Below are 24319 nucleotides of genomic sequence, written 5' to 3'. Positions count from 1 at the left end.
AATTATTGCGAAAAATCAAGAAAAAACGTTTCTTCTTGGATTTTTCGCAATAATTTAAAAACGGATTTTCGTAGTTTTCTTTTTTTTTTGTCAAAGAACGTTTCTTCTTAACACACGTTTCTCAATTTTCTGTACACATCGCGGAGAGGGAAATTCTGGCCGTTCCGTCGTCAAATCCCTTGGCAAATTTTCCCTCCGCTTTTTACAAAGACGTTCTTTGGTGAGAATAATCTCCATGTATGGTACAGTGGGATTTGGCGACATGATGATGAGCAGTAATCGGGTCACTTTGTTCTTGGCGACAATTTTCAAAATCGTGCGAAGGCTGTATCGTATACTAGGATTTTACCGCAAAATCTTTTTTTCTTTTTAATAAATACCTTGTCATTTTGCAGTAAAATAAAAAAATAGTAATCAATCATCTAGGATAACCATGTAATATAACTATATTAGCTAAAATATCGTTGATTATTCTAATTAAATTTTTAAGTAATTATCTTTATTTTTATGTTATTCATATCATTTAATGTTGCTTCTTCCCTCTAAATTTATTTATCATTAGTAAATAATATTTCCGAATTTCAGGAAATTTTCTCTGGCATAATCCTGAAATTAATTCTAGCAGTATGATGACATCACAAAATTTAATACACATATTTTTTCCTTATGTATGCTGCGAAATAAATATAAAATACCTCAATTTAGTAAAAAAATATCATTAAATAGATTTCTTTCTTTCGTTTAGCTGCAGAATGTCTGCAAAAAAAGCCTTATTTTATTCCAGATTGGGCAGATTCTAATCTCAATCTTCAGTGGAGAAAACAGCTCCTATTATAATTATATTTGTGTTTTCAAGTGTTAAGGTGCCTTTTAAGAATACACCTCACGCAAATTAAATTTACCTAAAATCTAACCTAACTTTTAGCATTGCGTTGTGATTTATAAGAACCGGATTAGCCTCGTGTTGAACTGGGGATGATCATGAGTAATAATTAAATAAAACGTACAGTTGTTATCCAATGTATATATCTTAAATTTTATTAAGTTTTTTAAGTGGAAAAGTAAAGAAAATTATCAAACAAAGTGTACCAAGAATAATTAAGAATAAATGTCCTCTGAGATTTATTGAATAATTAAGTGAATTTGCTACACAGTACAAGTAATACCATAATTAACCTCTTAGCACAGCCAACGTACATTACACGGATAGACTGGAATTTTCTCGAAACATACCTGGAAAACCTAGGGAATTTCATTCTCCTGTTTCAGTGGCAACCCTGGTAATTCCTCTCCGGTTTAGATAGGCATTCGCTCCAGTATGCCACTACACGTTCTTGGCCGTTTATTTCTTGGAACAAAACAGCACCAACACTTTCATTGCTCGCGTGTGTGTCGAGAATGAATGGTCGGTCGAGCTGAGGATACGTCAGGATTGGAGCAGATGTTAAAGCCTCCTTTAAGTTGTTAAATGCATCCTTGCATTCTTTTGTCCACAAGAACTTTTGCTTGCTCTCTGTCAGCTTGTGAAGAGGTCTTGCGATGGAAGAAAAGTCCTTCACGACTCTCCTATAGTAGGTGCAAAGCCCTAGGAAGCTTCTCAGCTGGTGGACATTTCCAGGATTTAACCGCTGATACCTCTTCAGGATCCGTGCACACACCTTCTGCAGAGATGATACATCCCAGGTAAGACACTTCCTTTCGGAACAATTTGCATTTAGCGGGACTCGGCTTCAGATTGGCTTCTTTCAGTTTCTGAAGCACCTTCCTAAGATTTTCTAAATGTTCTCCAAAACTCTTTCCGACGATGATGATGTCGTCCAGGTATATCAGGCAGGCTTTGTAGGAAAGGCCTTTCAAAACTGTCTCCATAAGACGTTCGAATGTTGCCGGCGCATTACATAGTCCAAACGGCATCACCTTAAATTGCCAAAGCCCTTGTCTCGTAGTAAATGCCGTCTTTTCTCGGTCTTCAGGCTGTATTTCTACCTGCCAATACCCACTCTTTAAATCAAGTGTTGAGAACCACTTGCTTCCAGAAAGAGTGTCTAAAATGTCGTCAATTCTACGAAGAGAGTAACTGTCTTTCTTTGTAACTTCATTCAACCGGGGATAGTCGACGCAAAATCTCGTTGAGCCGTTTTTCTTTCTGACTAGGACGATGGGAGATGCCCATGAACTTGCTGAAGGTTCGATCACATCGCCTTCTTCCATATCCTTTAAAAGTGTTCGTACCTCTTCCTGTTTAGCAAACGGTAGACGTCTTGGATGTTGCTTGATCGGGGGATGATCGCTGGTATCGATTCTATGTTGTGTCAAACTAGTTCGACCCACGTCAGAAGACGAGCGGGAGAAAACAACTTGAAGATCTTTAATCATGCGATCGGCTGCATTCTTTTCTTCGTCGTTTAATTGCGCATTCTGAAGTAACTCTGATGTAATTCTTTCTGAAGACACGGATTCTTGGACGTTACTCTTTCTCTCAACAATGGTTGACGGAGTACATGCTGCAACCACTTCACCTTTCTTAATAATTCTCACCTTCTCAGTTACATTGGCGACTCTCACAGGGATAACCGTTCTGGATGGGTCGACAAGTGTTGAGGCTACTAGTACTCCTTGTGGGCTATTACAGTTATTAGGATATTCTATGATGCCGTAGCGGAAATTTCTGTTTTCGGCTATGGATCCAGGAAGTAAAATTTCTGTTCTTGCCATTATTGTGATATTGTCTTGTGCTATGATTTTATGGACAGATTTAACTTCTTCATCATTAACTCCAAATAATGCTATGTCCTCAGACGTAGAATGCAATTAAAGTTTAAGGAAAAACTGTATTTCCTTAGAAAGTCCAATCCGAGTATGCAAGAATCAGTGATCTCTGCTACATATGCCATGTGATGATAAGCGGCACTTCCAAACATGATGTTAACATTTACTTTTCCGTCGATATCGATCTTCTCACCGCACACAGTCTGGAGGGTAACGCAGGGCGGCGTACAGATAAGTTTGTTTCCCAGTTGTTGAGCCAAATCTTTTTAGATGATGGTAACGTTGGCTCCTGTATCTATCGTCATGTTGCAGGGAACTCCATTAACATGTCCTATTACTGCCGCCTCTCACTGCAGAAATCTGAAGCGCTTTGAGCTGGGGCTTTTCATTATCTGGCAACCTCCGCCCCACGAGATGGCCACCAATTAGTTTCCCTGCTGCTTGCTAGGAGCGGTCTTAACATCCGTGCCCTGGGGTGTTCTGCAGTTCCGACGTACGTGTCCTTCAGCTCACAGTTCCAATATTTTAAGGTCGGTTTCTTTTCACTGATATTTCTTCTTAAGTCATTGAGGTGTCTGGTTATATCGTCTAGATGAACAGTCACTTGATTCGTTGACTCCTGACATGAGCAGCTCTGATTTGGTGGCAGTCTCTACGAGTTGCTTGCTGAACTGCCTCGAATTTCATGGCGTACACTAGAGCGCTTTTTTAATCTTTTACATCCGCCATTTGTAGAGCTTTTCTGTATTTCAGTATCCCGGATGCCGTCGATAAAGTATTGCAAGGACAGGATTTCCCTTGTTTCTGTTGGGCATTCCGAAAACGCGAGATGGGACAGCCTTTCAACATCCGTGGCGAGCTCCTGAAGTGTTTCTGTAGGCTTCTGTTGACGAGATTTTAATTGGAGCCTGCTGTAGTCTTTTAAACACTTCTCCCCAAAGTGCAGCTCCAAGGCGCCGGACAGAGCTTCGAAATCTAACCTTTTGTTATCGGGAAGAGTCTGAAGGATATCTGCTGCGTCGGATCTTGAAGAAGCGGCGAGATGACAGGCCTTAGCTTGGGAATCCCATCCATTCGCATCCGCCACGATAGAAAATTGTGTCTTATACACCTGCCAGGAGGTCTTCCCATCATATGTCGATAGCTTCAGAGAGGGATGAGCAAGCATTGGTAAAAATTTAAAACCATCCGAATTGCTCCCTGCTGTCGCTACGAATTTCTTTAAAGTATCGACTTCTTTCGCAACGGCTGAAACCCTCTCATCAATTTGTTGCTCGATGGCAGAAACTCGCTCTTCTATATTTCTTTTACAGAAGAAACTCTTTCTTCTATTTCTTCTTTCACCGAAGAAACTCTTTCTTCAATTTGAACTTTTATGGAAGAAACTTTTTCTTCAATTTGCCCAACTTTATTTTCAACCACATCTATTCTGCCTTCCATAGCATCGAATTTGGTTTCTATTATGCAGGCAATTTCTCTTTTCATTTCGCACTGACTTTCTTCAATCTTTACTTGTACGGCTTTTATTTCTTCTTTAACAGATTCCTTAACAACTTTTATTTCGTCTTTAAAAGTTAATTGACCAGTTTGAATGGCCTTCATCTCTTCCTTAAAGGATTCTTGTCCCGTTTCAATCTTTTCCTGATTAGATTTCATATCTTCTTTCAACGAGGCAAAGGCTGAGATCAACTGCCTTAATTGCTCTTCCATCGCTCTTGTTATTGGCATTCAAACCCCACTCCTTACACCAAAAATAGTTGCGTGCGTACGGGTTGCGTGTTACGAAATGAATGCACAAGTCCGATGAAAAATGAAGAAAATTTATTATTATCACAACAAATATGATTAAATGTCCTCAAATAATCATGCAGTATCACAATATATCACAGTAGTTATCTTCTAACTACTCAAACGTTCAATAGAACTTAATTCAAAACAGCTAAAGAAAGCTAATCCGTGAATTCGCTATTTATACAGTCAACAAGAGCAGTTTTCTAAACAACAAACTAAGTAACTACCACGAACTGAGAGGCCCTCCTCCCTTTATAAGATCTCAAAAAATCACACGCGAGAACCCTCCAGCACTTTCCCGAAATCAAAAAGAGATATTCATCAAATGTTTAATGCACACGCTCTTGCACCTTCAACCCTCCGGCCCAGCTTTCTTCCAACACTCGTCACGCGCCGCACTGTGCGGGAAACAAAACCATTTAATTTACAATTGAACCAACATTAGCTATTTAAATACCAAATTCGTAACACTATATACCTTAATTCCTAGAACTTTGGAAACATCCTCCATAGAGCTAATTTTCATGTTTCAAAAGATAAAATTAAATTTTTAATTATTCAAAATTATAGAAATTGAACTAAAAAATTAAATTATTTATTACCAAAGAAAAGTGCTCTTGTTTTATAAATATTATGTGAAATGAAAATGAACTACTAGCTTTTTTACTTTTTTTTTACAGCAGCAGCTGATTCAAGGAACTCAAGGTACAAGTCAAGGTCAAAATTCATCATTCAGCAGTCCCAGTAACAGAAGAGAAAAGTCTCGAAAATAATTTTTATGCTTATCAATTTTGTACAGAAAGTGCCTTAAGAATCTCCCACTGTAATTGATTGAATTTTAATTTAATGGAATCTAAACCATATGGAGAAGAGCACTATCTTTCCTCAAAAATGAAAAATATTTTCCTCATCAGTACTTTTTCTGTCTCAAGACAAAACATTTTGAGATATCGGTTTTCGAAAGCATTTATGATGAAAGATGGGGCAGGGAATAAAATATAAAATCAACTTAGATACATATTTTTACTTTAAAAGATTCTGAAATAAAAAGTTTTGTTAATGACAAAGTGTTCAAAGAAACTGAAAATTAAGGACTTTGTATTGCTTTTGCACATATGCAATAGAAGGAAAAAACTGTGAAATATGAATTAAATTTTTTAATTCAGTAACAGAACCCAGGTTAATAAATTATATTAGAAATGAATTTTGTTTTGTTTATAAATATTGTTAATTTATTATCAATTTAAAATAATACACAGAAACTGTTATAACTGCATTCTGTGGAATTGATCACTCATTAATGAGTAAACTCGTGAAAAAGCTCAAGCAAGTGCATTTCTTCTGACATGGTTATATCTTAATTTGGCCAAGTTTCATGTTGGCCATATTTATGTATATAAATGATCAATAAACTTATTTTCTTCTCTCCCTTTCTTTCTTAGTAACAAATATTAAAAAATATGCTACAGTTTATATGTAGCAGATAAAAAACATGAGTTATATTTTGAACATTTATAGGATCATGAAATTTTTCCACACACAGCAGTGACATAATTGAGGTCAATTTTGTTCATCTTTGTGACTGAATATTTTTTTACATCTACATTTAGTATGGTGTTGACATAACTATGATCTTGTAAGACTACATGATACTAACATTGCAATACTTTATATGGGACAAAATTATAAATTAAAGAATGTTACATACTAGTAAGAAGAATATCACTGAATGGCATTTAAGGGGAGCAAAATCAACCTTGAATTATTCCAATTTAGTTATTAATTGATCCTTTCAAGGCAAGCTGAATATGACATCAGATTCCTTGGAATTTAAAGTTAAATATCTTGACCACTTTTTATCATATAGGAGTCAAACTTTCTGTTTTTATTTTTTATGAAGAAAAAAAGACTAGAAAGGCTACATAAAAAGTTAAATTTCATAATTTTTATAAAACTGATTTCTTTAAATTTAAAAATACAAAACATGAATATCTGCATCATTTAAAACATTTTTGTAACTGGAAGTATGATCTAATGCTGAAAAATAAAGGCTGGATAAAATCTTTTGTGGACATGCTGTGTGTATTTTATATATATTTATATATAATATATATATAAAAAGAGAGAGAGGATGGGCACAAAAATCCTTTTTAAAGGTAAATAATAGAAAATATATTGTTGATAGACAATTCCCCCCCCTTTGCTAAGAACATAATTTAAAAGTTTTGTTACTTGGCAGGAAACAGCATGAATTCAGTGGATATGTTGAAATATGTAGAGGAGAGGTTCAGAAACCGATTACATCAGTGCATATAGAATGGTGGCCATCACTTTCAAGACATTTTGTTTAAAACTACATGACTTAAAATGTTTCACAAGCGTTCAACCGAGTCAAAAATTTTAAGCACCAGTCAAAAACTGTAGCATATTTCAATATATGCATTTTAAAGCAAATTAATTCTCTAATTTTCCACATAAACCATATAAATTCAAGAAGCTTTACCATTTAAACTCTTTTTAAAACTGGAAGTAAGTGCTTCTGAAATTACTGACTACTGCAGAACAAAATATGAAATTCTGAAACTAAAAATTGTGTATAATCCTACAGGATAAAGTTAATATATAAGAATAAAAATATATACAAAAAAACAAGATTTTATTTTACAGAATGTATAATATGATACAATTAAAATCACAGAAATCCAGTGATGTTCAATTATGTGCATCTAGTTCCTTTTCTTTGGTTTGATGCATATATGAATCCAAATGCACAAGCAGATCTCTAACAGACGTCACAGTTTCAGAACACAGTTTGCACTCAATTTCCTTATATTCCCTTGTTCTGTAACACATATATTAAAGAATACATATATAATCAATAAATAAAAATTTTAAATGAAATTAAAGCTAGTGAAATTCATTGTCAATAATTAATTGTTTTCTAATGTATTTTCAATCAGACAATTTAACATATCCCATAATATGTTATGTTTCTTCAAACTATTATTTTTAGAAATATAAGAAAATGAAACTGATATAATGAAATAATTTAGTATATTTTCCATGATCATGAATTTTTTATGATACTGCCATTTGAAATATGAAGTGGAACACCTGATTAACACTTTCACACTATTCTTATGTAAAACTGCCAATGAATTTGTAAGGCTACAACATTTCTATTTTAAAAATTTTGCTACAGCAGACAACCAGATCAAACCAGTGCCTCTTTAAATCCCAAGATGAGGCATTTTGATAATAAATGTTGGTGTACTAAATAAGGCAGCTTATTTTATGCTAAAAAATTAAAAATTCAATTTATTTTAAAGCTAGATAATTCATTTGAAAAAAATTTCCATCAAAGAGATGCTGAAAATAAAAATGCTTCAGCATCAAATTTTCTTGCAAAAATTTTAAAATTCTAAAGCAGATATGCATGATAGAACTGTTATAGCTACAAGTAGATTTTTTTTCCCCCAAATAATTATTCTTTTCAGGCACTGACATACTTTTACTTAAGAAATGCATTTCCTTGTCCATCATGCTTCTGAAGAAAAATAATTCTTTCACTGTATGTACTAGCTTTATTTTAGGAGTGAGCTTCCAGCTTGGTTGCAAACATGTTAAATTAGAAGTAGCTATTAGTAAATCTGTAATTTTACTTATGAAGCTAACTACTCTTTTAGCTTAACTGAGTTTTATTTACTCTTTGAGCATTCTACATAAAAATCTATTAATTAATTAAAATAATAAAAATGTAAGAACTGGAATAACAAATAAAGTACAAAATAAAACTGTTTCACAATGTGAACAATGTTTCAAACAGAACTTTTCAAGGTGCTAGTGGATGATTAAATGGTCCCGAATACACATTTAATTCTTTCCGACAATATGCGACTCATACACTGTTAATTAATTGTTTGCGAGTTCTATATAACACTACTCATAGACCCATACTGTCACAGAAGTTCCCTGAAACGTTCGTCGATATCAGTTATAAGCAAAAAATTAAAGTAAACTTAAAATCAAACCAAAATGAATTGCAAAATTACATATAGAGAAAGAAAAAGCTAGAAAAAACTGTACAAAAGTACATTCTATAACTTTTGGAGGAGTCCTTACCATTCAACACTAACAAAGAGCTGAGCATAAAAATGTGTGTAAAAATCTCAAGTTCTAGAAAACTAGTTATTTCCTAGAAAATGTGGTTAAATTAAACTTGTTATAAATTGTGCAGTGGGGTTGTGTTTTTTCTATGATGCATCACATTGTCAAAAAATTATCTAGATTTTCATTTACGTTTAACTTTATAATAAACAAAACAAAATCCCAAAATAGTCTTTTTTAATAAAATATTTGTACACAATATTTATAGAGAGATTTTAATAATTGTTAAACATTGCACTTTGACAGGAACTTCTTTAAAATCTTTTTAATAAATCATACACGAATTTCTATTCACATACTTCCTAGAAGAAATCTCTTTAGACAATTTTTATTTTCTGAAAACTTCTCATACTCTTATAACTGAAATTTAACTTACAATGATATTTATTCCTCTTCTTCTAGCAGTCAATAATTCAGATTATGAGTTAATTAGATTGCTTCTAGAAAAAGGAGCTGATGTTACCAGGACAGGCAGACGTAGAAAAACAGCTCTGCATATCGCTTGTGAAAGAAAATCTTCAGGTAAAGTTAAAATTATTTTGAATAACCTGTATACCTGTATATCTAGCAGATATTTATTATTAAATGGGTAATGTGGTTGGATGAATCATGCTACACCTTATTTTGCACAAATGGAAGACATCTAATTTGGTGAGAAACTCATGACGCCATGAATCCATCTTGCCTTATTTGCACTATGCAAGGGTCTGGCGGGAGTATCATGATATGGGGCATGGAAGTGGTGCTCTGGTATTCCTCGAGGATAAGCAAACAGTCATGAGATATTTTGATATACTGGCAGATCAGGTGCACCCTGAAATGCTGATTTTTACGTTTATAGTGACGTATACTTCATTGACAATAATGCAATTATACATCGTGCCAGAAGTGTTCAAAATTGGTTTGCTGAACATTAGTTTTACTCTAACACCTTTCCTGGCCACCGTGTAGTTTGCTCGTAACTCCACAGAAAATGTGTGGAATATGGTGGAAAGACACATGCAACAGTGCTTTCCTCTTCCATCTACTTTACAAAATCTAAAATGCTGCACAGCCAATGCATGACATTCTCTGGACGTAAATGCACTCCAGAAGCACGTAGACTCAATGTCCAAATGAATCCATGCAAAAGGTGGTCTAATACGGATCTTAGGTTTCTAATTCATTGGCCACTGTGTGTGATACGAATTTTGCAGAAAATGTTCAATTGCTACCTTCATATTTAATACACCTCCCCACAAAATAATAATAATAAAACAAATCTTACATATTTTGTTTGTTTTTCTCTACCAAATGGTAAAGCCCCTTCAGATGTTCTTGTAGTTCAGTTTTCCTCTCAACAAAATCAATCAAACCAGGTGGCCGTAGAAGTGGTAGTACCTGTGGACAGTCATAATTTTCTTCACATGATTCAAGAATAAATTCAGATGGTATTTGATTCCATTTGTAGGATTTCTTGAAGAATTCTGGCTCTCTGGGTGTTCGTACTTTCTCAAGTACACTAGAAATGAAATTTTAAAAAATTATAAAAGGGGGGAAATCCTCATAAAACTATTAAGACAGAATTTCTATATTATTAAATTTTTTACCTTCAAATAAACTTTTAAAACCATCTGTACGCATTATAAATAAAATAATACTCTCCAAATTTTAAAATTCTTAATTAAAAAATTAATTAGTAGAAAATCACAGAATTTTTCAATAATTAAATATTTCAAGAAAATGCGATGGTGACATATTATATATTAATTTCTTTGAAAAATTGAAATTTAAAAATAATAATTTTTTACGAGAGTTTATCAATCCTTATCTGCTTGAATCATTTAACTTAAAAATCATATGCTTTGCAAAGATTTCGTTTTAACCATCTCAATCTAATACTTCTGAAAGTGAATGATATATTATAAAAAGCTACCGTTTTAATTATAGCTATAAAAGGCATCAAATTTTATAATAGGAATTAATTTTCATGCATCTGAAAATCATTACTCATTTGTAGTACATCACAAATACAGTCAAAAGTCTTTAATCCGGACCTCAAAGCTACAAACTTTCTGTGCACGCGTATTATACCTTTACGCATTCGCGTTTAATGTATAACAGACGGTATAAGCTAAGCTAAAATTATCTAATTATCTATTTCAGTTAATGTTGCAGATTGCGTTGTTCCTTAATCTTCTAATTGGATCCGGCTTATTATTTTTTGCAGACTGTTAGAGCAATTTTATAAAAGTAAGCTTGAACTTTCGATTATGTCAAAAAGAATTTCCGATTCTGGAGCTGCCAAAGGATCTACAAAGCAAAAGCATGTTTCGATGTCCATCAAACAAAAAGTGGAATTGCTGCAAAAAAATGGATAAAGGCATATCTTTCATTTCTCTAACCATTCTGAAATCTGTTTATCAATTTCACGCTGCTCTGCAGGGGGGGGGGACATCGCGGCACGCAATGAACTGGAAGTTGATCTGTCAGCACTATCCTCATCTTCAGGGCAGATGTTTCTATTTTATTCGGCTTATAAGTCTTTACTAAATGTAGTATTTCATCTCGATGTACTCCGTCTTTGATATGATTTAAATCAAATTCCTCATCATTATAAATATCACAAATGCACATCAAACAGTTTTCTGGTTGCAATTTTCTAATTTAGACTATGCGTAATGTATGCTTTACGCATGCACACGTGGAAAGAAATGTTTAATAAAGTAAACAAATAAATATTAAGCTATTTTTGCAAATTTTAATACCCTTTAGATCATAATTGCTCTTTATTTCATAAATTATGGTTTCATATTTTTAATTTTATAATTTCTGCATGCTATCTTACCAGATTTACATTGATGATCTATAATCCGGAAAAACTGATAATCGGAATCGCCGAAGTCCTGACAAGTCCGAATTAAAGACTTTTGACTGTATTACCATGAAAACTGAATGTAAGTTCTCACATGTAATGTTATGTTTGCAGAAAACAAATCCATATAGAATTTTTAAAATTTTTCCTCAAATTAATCAGTCATATAATGAATTAAGTAAATTTACTTTATGGCACTGTCTTGTAAACACAGACACTTCCCACTTCACAAACTTTTTCAGATACTAACAAAGCTGTTCTTAAATGGTGAAATTTGTTCAGACTCAAAACTAACTGATGAACACCTGATGCATTTCAAACAGCAACAGAAAGGGAAGAAGGAAGAGCCTAACTCAGTTAAAAAGTTGAATACTTTAATACAAAATTAATGGCAGTAGTAATTTTCAAGTTTGAAGAAGGATTCACCTTTTTTTAGAAAACCCATAGTTTGACAGGTTTGCTAAAGTCTGCTGTGCACAATGCTATACAGTGCTATCATCTTATTTATGATCAAAGAAAACAAAACATTTTCGAACAAGTTAAGTCACTTCAGAAATCATTGTAGCTGGTTTATCTAACATGGCAGCTCCTTACACCTCTCATTTAGTTTCCTCATTACAAATGCGCCCTTTACTTATCAACGAACCTTCAGAGAGCAAACCAGTCCACAAAGATTTATGATACACTCACTCAAAGATTACCTCCATTCACATATGTCTCAAAGCTGACAATTCAAGGTACATATTGTATAGTAATTAATTATTTATTTATAATGCACAGTATTTAAAATTTAAAACATATCATTTATTTGTTTGAATATTTAAAATTGTTTATTTGACAGTACTTAATAGCTCTACCTGAAGAACACTGTTAAGAGAAATGTGAAATATATCTAATACTTTTACAACAAATTCATGGCATGAACAATCTTTTGGAACATAACTCGTTTGTAAGGTGGGAAATGTTTGTATGTAACAGTTATTATTTGACATGTCAGAAAGGAAATGAAATTGTCTCAATATGTTACAAGAATTTTTACCTGCATCAATATCATCTTCATTGTGCCTATTCATATAAGGGTAAAAACAAAATTCTAAGATATTTACATTTAAGGATTAACAGCTAGAAAAATGGAAGACCATACAGATTTGCTGCAGTTTCATAGACTCATATGTCCAAATGCTCCTTAAGCTTCACATAAGCATGACTAAATCAAAACTCTTGATCTTTCTTATGTGAAGTGATATGTGCAGGAATGGTCAAAGAACTTAATGGTCTTTCTCAAAATATTTAAAATTATCTGTAGAACAGGATTCATTCATGTATTTGTCACTTTTCTAAACTCAATTCTCTGTTCCCTTGCATAGACTAACATACAGCTTTTTCTGTACTTAAGTGCTAGTAATGGGATACAAGTCATTCAACAAACATAAATGCTTGACATCCATCTGATTCAAGTCACATTGAGCTACACTGATAAAGATATCAGCTTACATTAATAGAAAATAAACCTGATTTCAGTCAAAGATGGCTTGTGTTCCTATTACCCAAGCTACAAACACTGCCTATTCTGCAACTTCCTAATGTTCCTATTACATAATGTGCTTAAGTGTCGCTCTATTCTCACAAAACAGTCAGACTCTAATGCAAAGCAGTATTATTATTATATGCATTCATCTCATTCACAGTACAGTAAACCATAAACTGGTTAAACAATTGTGCTGAGACCAACATCAGATATTCCTATGTTTTGTTTGTATGCTTTACCTCACTCAATCAACCTAATCTAAACTTTCAGAAAAAATAAAATTTTTATACAAAATATACAACTAATGTCCAAAATTATAGTTTCAATGAAATGTCAATGTGAAGCTGTAATATAAAATAAAGGTACCCTACTAAGTACTGATAACGCACTGCAATTATCACTATCTAATGTATATTGATAACTATTATCGTTTAACTTTTTTTGTATTGCAAATAATTGAATTTTGTGTTTTGTATTGAATTCAGTAATAAATTCTCTTTAAAATGATATAGCTTACATTAATAGAAAATAAACCTGATTTCAGTTAAAGATGGCTTGTGCTCCTATTACCCAAGCTACAAACACTGCCTATTCTGCAACTTCCTAATGTTCCTATTACATAATGTGCTTAAGTGTCGCTCTATTCTCACAAAACAATCAGACTAATGCAAAGCAGTATTATTATTATATGCATTCATCTCATTCACAGTACAGTAAACCATAAACTGGTTAAACAATTGTGCTGAGACCAACATCGGATATTCCTATGTTTTGTTTCTTAGAAATAGAGCAATCAGTCTCTACAGCATATGTTATATAGAGTACCGTGAGAATTCAAACACACACAAAAAAAAAAAAAAATTGACTTATCTGCTCCTGGACATCTTGACCAATGTTATATCTTAAATTCATATTATGTTAAATGTTAAATATGAAACTACTTGCCGTGAAAGGTAGTGATCGTATAGTGAAACGTGTACAGCATTTTTGCGTTGTGAAAAAAATGCATTCCGGGACCGCGCCGTGAGAGGATCGAAAACATAAAACATATACAAGATATAAAGGAAAAGTTCATATTAAATATATAAAGAAAACATACTGTAAGAGGTTCCAGATTAAATATCAGTTTATTCAATTACAACACAATAAGAAAAATCTTAACCTCATCTGAGAGTCTGTTCATTTAAATTCATAAAAAAACTTAAGGTTTGTCTGGTGATTTAAAAGAAAGGAAAGGGAAACAATTTAAGGCCTGAGAGTTAAATTCTAGATTCGACGTTGTTTTTTTTTACTGCTAAGGACGTTTTTGAAAAGTTTGCCTAAAGTTCAAACACACCAAAAAAAAAAATAAAACTTATCTTGAGGGGACATATTGAAGTGGAAGACTCGTATCTTATCAAGCGTTGATGTCGGCCGGGCTCATCTTGACACTGGTACTTTATTTTTTTCACTGTAGAACAGAAACAGGAGCACTGCTGCCCAGGACGGCTATCCGCTTGGTCCTGAAAGTCCTATGTCAACACGCAGGTAACTCGTTCAAATTTCGCCTCTTTACCAGCACGCCGCAAGCAAGAGGGTTTTCAGACTCCGGTCAGAAACGTTTTTTTTTTTTTCTAGGCAATTACGGCTCACCTGTTCTTACTCATCCCAAGAGCAAGCTTCACGAGTAACGTCCCAAGTAAGTTCCACCCGCCAGTCAGTAAGAGAGAGAATCCAACTCGAATTTCCTTCAAGCCAGTTTTCAAGAACAACGTCCACTAGTCCAGCCGGCCCGAAAATCAGCGAGTCCAAGAGTGAGTGCGTCAAAAAGTGAGTGCGTAAGAGAGTCGCCTCTTAACCCAAAACGCGGCCGGGGAGCATATTTGCCGCTCCCTGCCGGAAAACATCTCTCTTCGTAATTACATTTTTGTCCAGCAAGCCCGAAAATCAGCGAGTCAGTCCGAGAGTCAGCCAAAAAGTGAATCCAACTCGAATTTCCTTCGTCTCCTTCACAAAACGGGCTCCCACTATGGCTTCACTTATCGCCCCCTTAATTTTGGCAAAATTTGGGTTTTCAACTCCAAAATGCGGCAATAAGGGTGATCGCGCATGCGCGCCCTTCTTCACTTAGCCAACAACCGGACCTTCAATCGCCAAAAACCTGAATGACTTACATTGAAAGACAAGTAGCAACCTTTGACCTTTCTGTCACGTACTTTCCTCTCTTAAGGTCAACTAACAATGAAAATTCTTTCTCGAACATTCTAAAGGACACAGCGCGCGAAATCATGACTTGGCAAAAATTGCCTCCCTTTCCCTGCTTCTTTCACAATGAATAAAGTTTGTACAAGATTTGCAATTAGAGGAAAATAAATAATACTCTTTTAAACTAAATAATATTCCCAGAAGCATCTGTTTTTCCCCAAAATTAAAGCCTTAAAATAAATAATTCATAATCAAATAAAAATTAAGATTTCCATAAATCATAAAATCATTCACCTAATTTTTATAACGCTATCAGATAATTTCTCTACATAACATTCCTTTCCCCTAAGGAATTAAATTTTGGTTTACCAAAATTTAGCAGACAGACACTTCTTGAAATACCATGACTCATACTGTGCAATAAGGCTAAAGGATAACATAATGTAACAATATTTCACACGACTCCTTGGTAACAGTGACGTTACTGACACATTAAATTTCAAGTCCAAAATGTGCAAGTAAAACAACAAGATTAATCAAAGCAATTACTAATTAAAATACTCAAGGAAGATTATCGAAAACAATTAATCAAAAACATCAATTAAATCACTTAATTAATTAAATCTAGAAATACTCAGAACACATACAGAAATAAAAATAAAAATAAGGCGTTAATCACAAACAAAATATGTCTAAGATCAATCAATAATGACAAAAAGAATTTCTCTTTTTTTTTTTTTTTTTTTTCAGTTCATTACATCACACTAGTGTTACAGTCTCTGTGTGGCCACATTTCTGAACGTTTATTTGTCTATTCATTCCTTTTTAGTCCATTAATGTAAACAATTTCACCTGAGGTCGAGCACATTCTACTATTGTGACAATTTCTGCTGAGCACAATCATGGAGTACATTAAATGAGTACGGAGTTGTCAATGCAAGCGAGGGAAAACCCTGTAGTTAGAAATCATTGTGTTAGCAACTCCCCCCTGCAGCCTTCAACCCGAGAAAATGAAAGCAACCAACCCCGGAATGTGAACTCAGCACCACAATACTCCTTAGTAGAGGAACTTGACCTTAAAAGAAACCAGATTTCACCCCCCTACGTCTCACCTTCGACCAAGGAAGAACAATCACTCTTTCAAAGTTGAAGAAGACTTTATCTGTTAATTTTTCCCTGACGATAGATAAGCCACTGAATGTGTTCGGATACTCACACCCGAAGCAAGAAATAATCTAATCCAATTGTTCATACCAACAAAAAAAAAAAAAAAAAAAAAAAATAAAAATAAAATGAAATAAATAAAAATAAGATAATTAACGCGCCGCAGATACATAAAATACATTCCTGAGAAAATAACACACTAATAATTCAAACAATTCCAGATAAAATATGTCACATGAACGTATTCAAATAAGGAGTAAAGACCCCTAAGTACTACGAAATTGAATAACTTCCAAGATCGAATCCCAAACAGTCACGTCTAAGAACAGAAGCGGCCTGATCAGGGCCAAGCATTAGAAAAGGAAAGAACGTTTCAACACAAGGAACCTCGGAACCAGCCAAAAATACCCCACACAAAAAATCAGAAAAAAGAAAACGTGATTGTCCAAAAATTCAGTTCAACCAAAATCAATTCCGAGAATAGCATCCAGAATACGCTGTGCAAATACCAACTAGAATTTCACCCAAGACACACAAAAATAATAATAATAATACAACCTAATGTATATACAAAATAATGTTTGGCCAATATTTACAGATACTACCAAGATACACACATACACATAAAATGAAAATACAATTAAACTGTAAACATTTCGTACATAATTCAAATGAGCAATGAGATCAGTGATACCGAAAAAAAATTTAAACTGCATAACCTAGACAAATACACAAATAGTCATTACATTAAACCATATCAAGTCAAAAATATTTCACTGTAATTCAAATCAAGCCAAAAAAAAAATCAACCAGCAAGAGTGAAGTGTCGCTAAAAATTTCAAACCTCACGGTAAACACTAGTGAGTAACAACACCAAACTTAAGTCCCCTTAGTAAGACAACACCAAAAAAATTCAGTAATTCTAAAAATCCATTAGGTCCACAAAAAAAATTTCAACTAGTCAAAGAAATCAATCAAAGCTGGACTGAAGCACGTTACTAGAACACTAAATAAAATATCACAAATCAAAAAAAAAGTGTTCAAAACAAACCCCCCAATTTAGGCAAAAACTGAGATCTATTCTGCATCAGACTTTTCCAAAACGTTGTATAGTAACCTAAGTAGCAGCCTTCAGCAACACCTCCACCCAAACAAAAGAAATAAAGTAACTCTTTACCGCGTCCATGTAAGCTGAGAAAAGCGCTGTATTATAAATGACTTTACTTTACGTATCAAGCAAACCTCCAGACACGTTGAAAGAGAACATAAGATCTCTTATCTCGGAAAGAAAAGTGCGCTGACTGAAACGTTACAATTCTGAACCAACACAATGAAAAAGATACAACAATAGATTTCTCAGATAACAAGTTCCTGTTTGCCCCGGTGTAAGAGGTCAAGTGCCACCATGAAGTGCAAGTATTTACAAGAAAACGAGCTTTCAGGACATTACAACTTCACACAAGACCTAACTGCAAGCAACAAATGCAAAGTTCTCAAAAGTGCTAAACTAAAAAAAAGTACTTACTCATAACTCAAAAATCCCTAAAAATCACACAAATGAAATCCATAACTCAAATTCTACTATTTTCCTATGACCACAGAAATCTCAATTCTTCCACAGAAACTAAACATCAGAGAACTTACATTTTACGGACCTTGGCAGAAACCACCAAAACAAAACAAAAACCTGATACAACTATCTTGATACTACCAATTCAAATACAAAACTTAAGCCAAAACAAGAATTAACCCCAAATTCAGCAACAAGTCCAACCAAGAAAGAAAATTCAATAACTCAGATCAAATCTATTACGATTCACTAGCAAATTCAAGACAAACTACTTGTAATCAACAGAAAATTCCCACTCATGAGTACAGAGCAAAAGTAACTAATCTTCTCAAACTTATCTAAAAATTTCCACAAAACAAATTCCCATTGTCACCAAAATTCTCATTAAAATTCACTTTCTACAATTCACAAGACTAAATGTCTACTGTTTAAACAATTCTCACATGACAACTCTTCACAAACTTAAAACTCAGAAGATAACTAATCTCAATTACTCTGACTCATTAAACTAATTAGAACTTCACTCAAGCTGAAGAATTCAATCCAAAAAAAAAAAAAAAATTAAATATGCAAACATCACTATTGCTGATCTCAGGCAAAAATTCAAATCTAACCCGTGTTAATTTTAAAACAGAATTTTGCAATTGAAAAACAATCTTCAATTTTTCTAACTCATTCCTCTGTATCATTATGCCTTAAGAACTTATAAAATTCATTGCTCAATACTAAATTAAATTTTCTAACACATTACACAATATACTGGAGTCATATCAAAACATTGTAAATCAAAAAGCAATAATATACTACGCTAGAGAATCATGAAAACATTACATACATTTCACAAAATATTATTATAATATAAAAATCAAAATTTCTCTAACGTTACGCCTCACAATTACACATTTCACAAGATTCTAGGTTAAAAAATCAGCAAAAACACACACACACAAAAAAAAAAAAAAATTTCTAGCTACGCATAGCTATGGCTTGTCTCATTCAGTAAAATAATTAGAGTCTTTAATCTCTTTCTCTTAGAAGTGCTCAAAAAATGAGTCCAGTTTTTAAAGACAAGCACTCGAAACTTTATACAAGGATATACAAATAGCATAGGATTATCGTGAAATAATTCATTTTCCATCTTGTATCATAAATCAGTACGTCGAAAATCAAAAATACACATCTAGAAAACACTCAAGGATTTTCATCAGTAAAAATGTACAGTACCTATTCTGCTACATTAAAATATATATTTTCCTAATTTTAAAGTTCAATTCTGATTGCCTAACGTTAAAGTCCTAAATTCCTGAAATTCACACACATTCTCAAAATTTATCCTCTAGTATTAACAACTTCATTAAAACAGTAAATTGCTAAAAATAGGTAAATTCAAAATCAATTACTGATTCGATCCTTCACTAAGCAGAGGTCACGGCACCAGTGTTATATAGAGTACCGTGAGAATTCAAACACACAAAAAAAAAAATTGACTTATCTGCTCCTGGACATCTTGACCAATGTTATATCTTAAATTCATATTATGTTAAATGTTAAATATGAAACTACTTGCCGTGAAAGGTAGTGATCGTACAGTGAAACGTGTACAGCATTTTTGCGTTGTGAAAAAAATGCATTCCGGGACCGCGCCGTGAGAGGATCGAAAACATAAAACATGTACAAGATATAAAGGAAAAGTTCATATTAAATATATAAAGAAAACATACTGTAAGAGGTTCCAGATTAAATATCAGTTTATTCAATTACAACACAATAAGAAAAATCTTAACCTCATCTGAGAGTCTGTTCATTTAAATTCATAAAAAAACTTAAGGTTTGTCTGGTGATTTAAAAGAAAGGAAAGGGAAACAATTTAAGGCCTGAGAGTTAAATTCTAGATTCGACGTTGTTTTTTTTTACTGCTAAGGACGTTTTTGAAAAGTTTGCCTAAAGTTCAAACACACCAAAAAAAAAAAAAAAAATAAAACTTATCTTGAGGGGACATCTTGAAGTGGAAGACTCGTATCTTATCAAGCGTTGATGTCGGCCGGGCTCATCTTGACACTGGTACTTTATTTTTTTCACTGTAGAACAGAAACAGGAGCACTGCTGCCCAGGACGGCTATCCGCTTGGTCCTGAAAGTCCTATGTCAACACGCAGGTAACTCGTTCAAATTTCGCCTCTTTACCAGCACGCCGCAAGCAAGAGGGTTTTCAGCCTCCGGTCAGAACTGTTTTTTTTTTCTAGGCAATTACGGCTCGCCTGTTCTTACTCATCCCAAAAGCAAGCTTCACGAGTAACGTCCCAAGTAAGTTCCACCCGCCAGTCAGTAAGAGAGAGAATCCAACTCGAATTTCCTTCAAGCCAGTTTTCAAGAACAACGTCCACTAGTCCAGCCGGCTCGAAAATCAGCGAGTCCAAGAGTGAGTGCGTCAAAAAGTGAGTGCGTAAGAGAGTCGCCTCTTAACCCAAAACGCGGCCGGGGAGCATATTTGCCGCTCCCCGCCGGAAAACATCTCTCTTCGTAATTACATTTTTGTCCAGCAAGCCCGAAAATCAGCGAGTCAGTCCGAGAGTCAGCCAAAAAGTGAATCCAACTCGAATTTCCTTCGTCTCCTTCACAAAACGGGCTCCCACTATGGCTTCACTTATCGCCCCCTTAATTTTGGCAAAATTTGGGTTTTCAACTCCAGAATGCGGCAATAAGGGTGATCGCGCATGCGCGCCCTTCTTCACTTAGCCAACAACCGGACCCTCAATCGCCAAAAACCTGTATGACTTACATTGAAAGACAAGTAGCAACCTTTGACCTTTCTGTCACGTACTTTCCTCTCTTAAGGTCAACTAACAATGAAAATTCTTTCTCGAACATTCTAAAGGACACAGAGCGCGAAATCATGACTTGGCAAAAATTGCCTCCCTTTCCCTGCTTCTTTCACAATGAATAAAGTTTGTACAAGATTTGCAATTAGAGGAAAATAAATAATACTCTTTTAAACTAAATAATATTCCCAGAAGCATCTGTTTTTCCCCAAAATTAAAGCCTTAAAATAAATAATTCATAATCAAATAAAAATTAAGATTTCCATAAATCATAAAATCATTCACCTAATTTTTATAACGCTATCAGATAATTTCTCTACATAACACATACAAATTCTATGATTTTTTGACAAATGGTGTTAACATGGCAGATTATCCATATAATATCACTAAACGGAGCTTCTTTCTCATCTGCAAATGGTTAAGATTTTTTTAGAAAAGAATTTTACTTTATATTTCTCTACACACTTATTGATATCATATACAACTAATAGAATTCAATTTGAGTTTGTTGGAAATGATATTTAATAAGCAGACATCAAATTATTACTTACTAGAAAATTAAAATAGAATAAATAAATAAAATATTAAAAGCAGCATAGTGTTAAAAATTAAATGAAAATTTAATTGCAAATAAGATAAATAACAACTGTCTTGTCTCCCTTATATTTTAACATTTAAAATGAATTTTTAATGGGTAATATAAGCAATATAATGATTACAATTACTTTTATTAAATCACGCAAGAGCTAAATAAAATGGATTAAATTATTACAGTCCATGGAAAAACAAACCAAATGAAAAAAAATGATCATATATATATATTATCCGATGTTTATAAGAACTGAAAACTGTTAAAATGCAAGATTAAATAATGAAATATGTCAGAAAGGAACAAATCGAGATTCTATACTTTGGGGAAAAAAAAAAACTTAAGAATTTCAGTATGTAAGTATACGTAAATCTATAACTTTTACTAAAATATTTAATTTTTTGAAAATAGTTTATTTTAAGATCTTTATAATAATAGTGTATTAAAAACAAAAAGCTTTTTTTAACATCACATATTATACAGTCAAAAGTCTTTAATCCAGACTCGTCGGGAGTTTGTCTATTCCGGATTATAGATCATCAGTTTAAATCTGGTAAGATGGCATGCAGAAATTATAAAATAAAAATATGAAACTGTAATTTATGAAATAAAGAGCAACTATGATCTAAAAATTATCAAAATTTACAAAAAAAAAAAAAAAAAAAAAAAAAGAGGCTTAATATTTATTTGTTTACTTTATTAAACATTTCTTTCAACGCACGCATGCGTAAAGCATACATTACGCATAGTCGAAATTATAAAATTGCAACCAGAAAACTATTTGATGTATATTCGTGATATTTATAATGACGAGGAATTTGATTTAAATCATATCAAAGACGGAGTACATCGAGATGAAATACTACATTTAGTAAGGAATTATAAGCTGAATAAAATAAAAACATCTGCTGTGAAGATAAGGATAGTGCTGACAGATCAACTTCCAGTTCATTGTGCCCCTCAAAAATCCCAAATAAAAATTATTAAGAATTACATAGTAATGCAGGGGGAGATGCAATCTTCATGTGCTTACGTGCAGAGAAAAACAAACAAACGAGAAATGAAAGACAGAGTGATGGGAATAATAATATTTTAATAAGCAAATTGTTACCGTTGTAGTATTTAGAGATCACAGTAAATGTCTGAAGTTAAAGCTGCCAGATACTATACAAGCATGACACCAGAATCATGGACTTTTTGGAATATATCCGAGGTCTTGCCCATCTTACAACCCGAATAGAGTTCTTCCAAGAAAATCTTATAACACATCCACCCAGATGAACAGGCATTAGATATTGCCTATTATTTGGTCTGCCCAAACAAGGACACTGGTGGTGTGCTGCACATGGGGCTGTCTTCTGCACACATATATGTGTGTTATGGGTGTTATAGGAGCCTTCTCTGTTAAAGTATCCCTTGCCAGTGAACAGAATAGCAATAGGAAAATGCGGTTCTATCGCACAATTCTGCTTGTACCAACCAATCAGCAAATGCATTTAGCAGTTGCTGTACCCATTGCTTATGGTATAGATACGAGCAGTCCAAGTGCAGGATTTTCCAGACAATGGTTTCTGAAACAGTAAGGCTTGTAGAGATTGCTTGTGTGCTGATATCTAGATTCTTTTTTGCATGACAGAGCATCACTTCTTCTATTTCAGGTGTCCACGTCATTCATTCCTAATTCTTTCGACCATCCCAAAAAGTTCTGTACTGTAAATTCTGTTCTTTGATGCAGCCGTACAAACATGCCTATTAGAGTACCACTCAATGTACAGACAAACAACTGTTCCATATGCTAGATGCGTACCTGCTACCTTGAAATGAATCATCCAACTTCCTCTGTGACTGATTGTCAAATGCCCAAATTTTGTTAGCAAAGGTTTTATCTTTCCATAACAAAGTCCTCTAGTGCACTATGAATGCACTTCCCCCCCCCATACGTTATTAGGTATTTCTGAATTGTGTTTAAGTAACTTACCCCACTCTCTTAAGTTTGTACACATTTAAATGAATTACCGTAATTTCCGGAAGAAGCGCCGCGGCGTTTACGTGTTTAAAACTTAAATTTTCAGCGGGTGCACTGAAAATAAAATATTTCCTATGATGGTCATTGTACATAGTTTGGATGGCCTTGTCATTGTGCATAGACTGGTGCTGTTCCCACACAAAAGACCACTCAGTTGCTTTTTGCGAACGTTATTTTGTTTACATTCTTTCCCTTGAACGGATCTACATGCCTTATTCACCCTAAACGTATCTCAGAACAATAACATTCTTCCCCCTTTCAAATCAACATTCTCATCAGTTTGAATAGTCTCTCTCCTCTGTGATTCGATGAATCTTCCAGGACCCATCCTCTCCTCACCCCTGCCTTTTCTGCAATTTTTTTCAAAGGCGGGCACGACTCCACCTGCCTCGCAATAACGAACTGTGACGTATTTCCCCTTCAGCATGAATGGATTTTTCTTGACATTCTGCCAAATACAGATCCCATCAGTTTGGGTACAAGTACTTGTTGAATAGTTTTTAAGTAAGAAGGGAGCGGAAAATTTTTGAAAATGTCTCTAAACGGCACAGAAACTATACATTTCTTGCGTTTAATTTATTTTTGAGTTATGGTTTCATTTAATGCATTTTTCTTAACTGGTATGTCATATATCAGGACTTAGGTTGAGTTTTTGCATCTATACGACCCACGACGATGTCACGCGCAATTTAATCTATTGCGGCGTTTCTGTGTAATTTAAATTTTTTTCCTGCCATTTTTCTTGAGTGCGGCGTTTACGCTGATGCGGCCTTTCTTCCAGAAATTACGGTCACCTGAATTAATATATGCATATGAAATAATACAGAACCTAGTGGCATAGTTGTCAGTGATAAAA

The 24319-nt window shown here is 33.8% G+C and overlaps 2 protein-coding genes across 5 annotated transcripts in view; one reads left to right on the top strand and one right to left on the bottom strand.

The window, feature by feature from the left end:
* LOC118198695 (serum response factor-like) overlaps positions 1 to 5986 on the top strand; it is a 120648-nt gene extending 114662 nt beyond the window's left edge. For 2 of the 3 annotated variants that reach the window (XM_085814586.1, XM_085814588.1), the window contains one exon: positions 5241 to 5986. In XM_085814586.1, coding sequence (XP_085670712.1) covers positions 5241 to 5333 — 93 coding nt within the window. In that variant the 3' untranslated portion in view covers positions 5334 to 5986. The remainder of the gene's footprint in view (positions 1 to 5240) is intronic. The other variant, XM_085814587.1, reaches the window with a different exon arrangement.
* A 1213-nt stretch (positions 5987 to 7199) lies between these two features.
* Positions 7200 to 24319, bottom strand: part of spn-E (tudor domain containing 9 protein spindle E) — a 166414-nt gene continuing 149294 nt past the window's right edge. For both annotated transcript variants that reach the window (XM_085814583.1, XM_085814585.1), the window contains exons 37-38: positions 9995 to 10228; positions 7200 to 7402 (exon numbers count right to left, since the gene is read on the bottom strand). In XM_085814583.1, the coding sequence (XP_085670709.1) occupies positions 7273 to 7402; positions 9995 to 10228 (364 nt within the window). In that variant the 3' untranslated portion in view covers positions 7200 to 7272. The remainder of the gene's footprint in view (positions 7403 to 9994; positions 10229 to 24319) is intronic.

Source organism: Stegodyphus dumicola, chromosome 4 (genome assembly GCF_044657685.1).
Source record: "Stegodyphus dumicola isolate Sdum_Otavi_A_Nest chromosome 4, ASM4465768v1".
In the NCBI taxonomy this organism is placed as follows: Eukaryota; Metazoa; Arthropoda; class Arachnida; order Araneae; family Eresidae; genus Stegodyphus; species Stegodyphus dumicola.
This window is presented reverse-complemented; position numbering and strand designations above follow the sequence as displayed.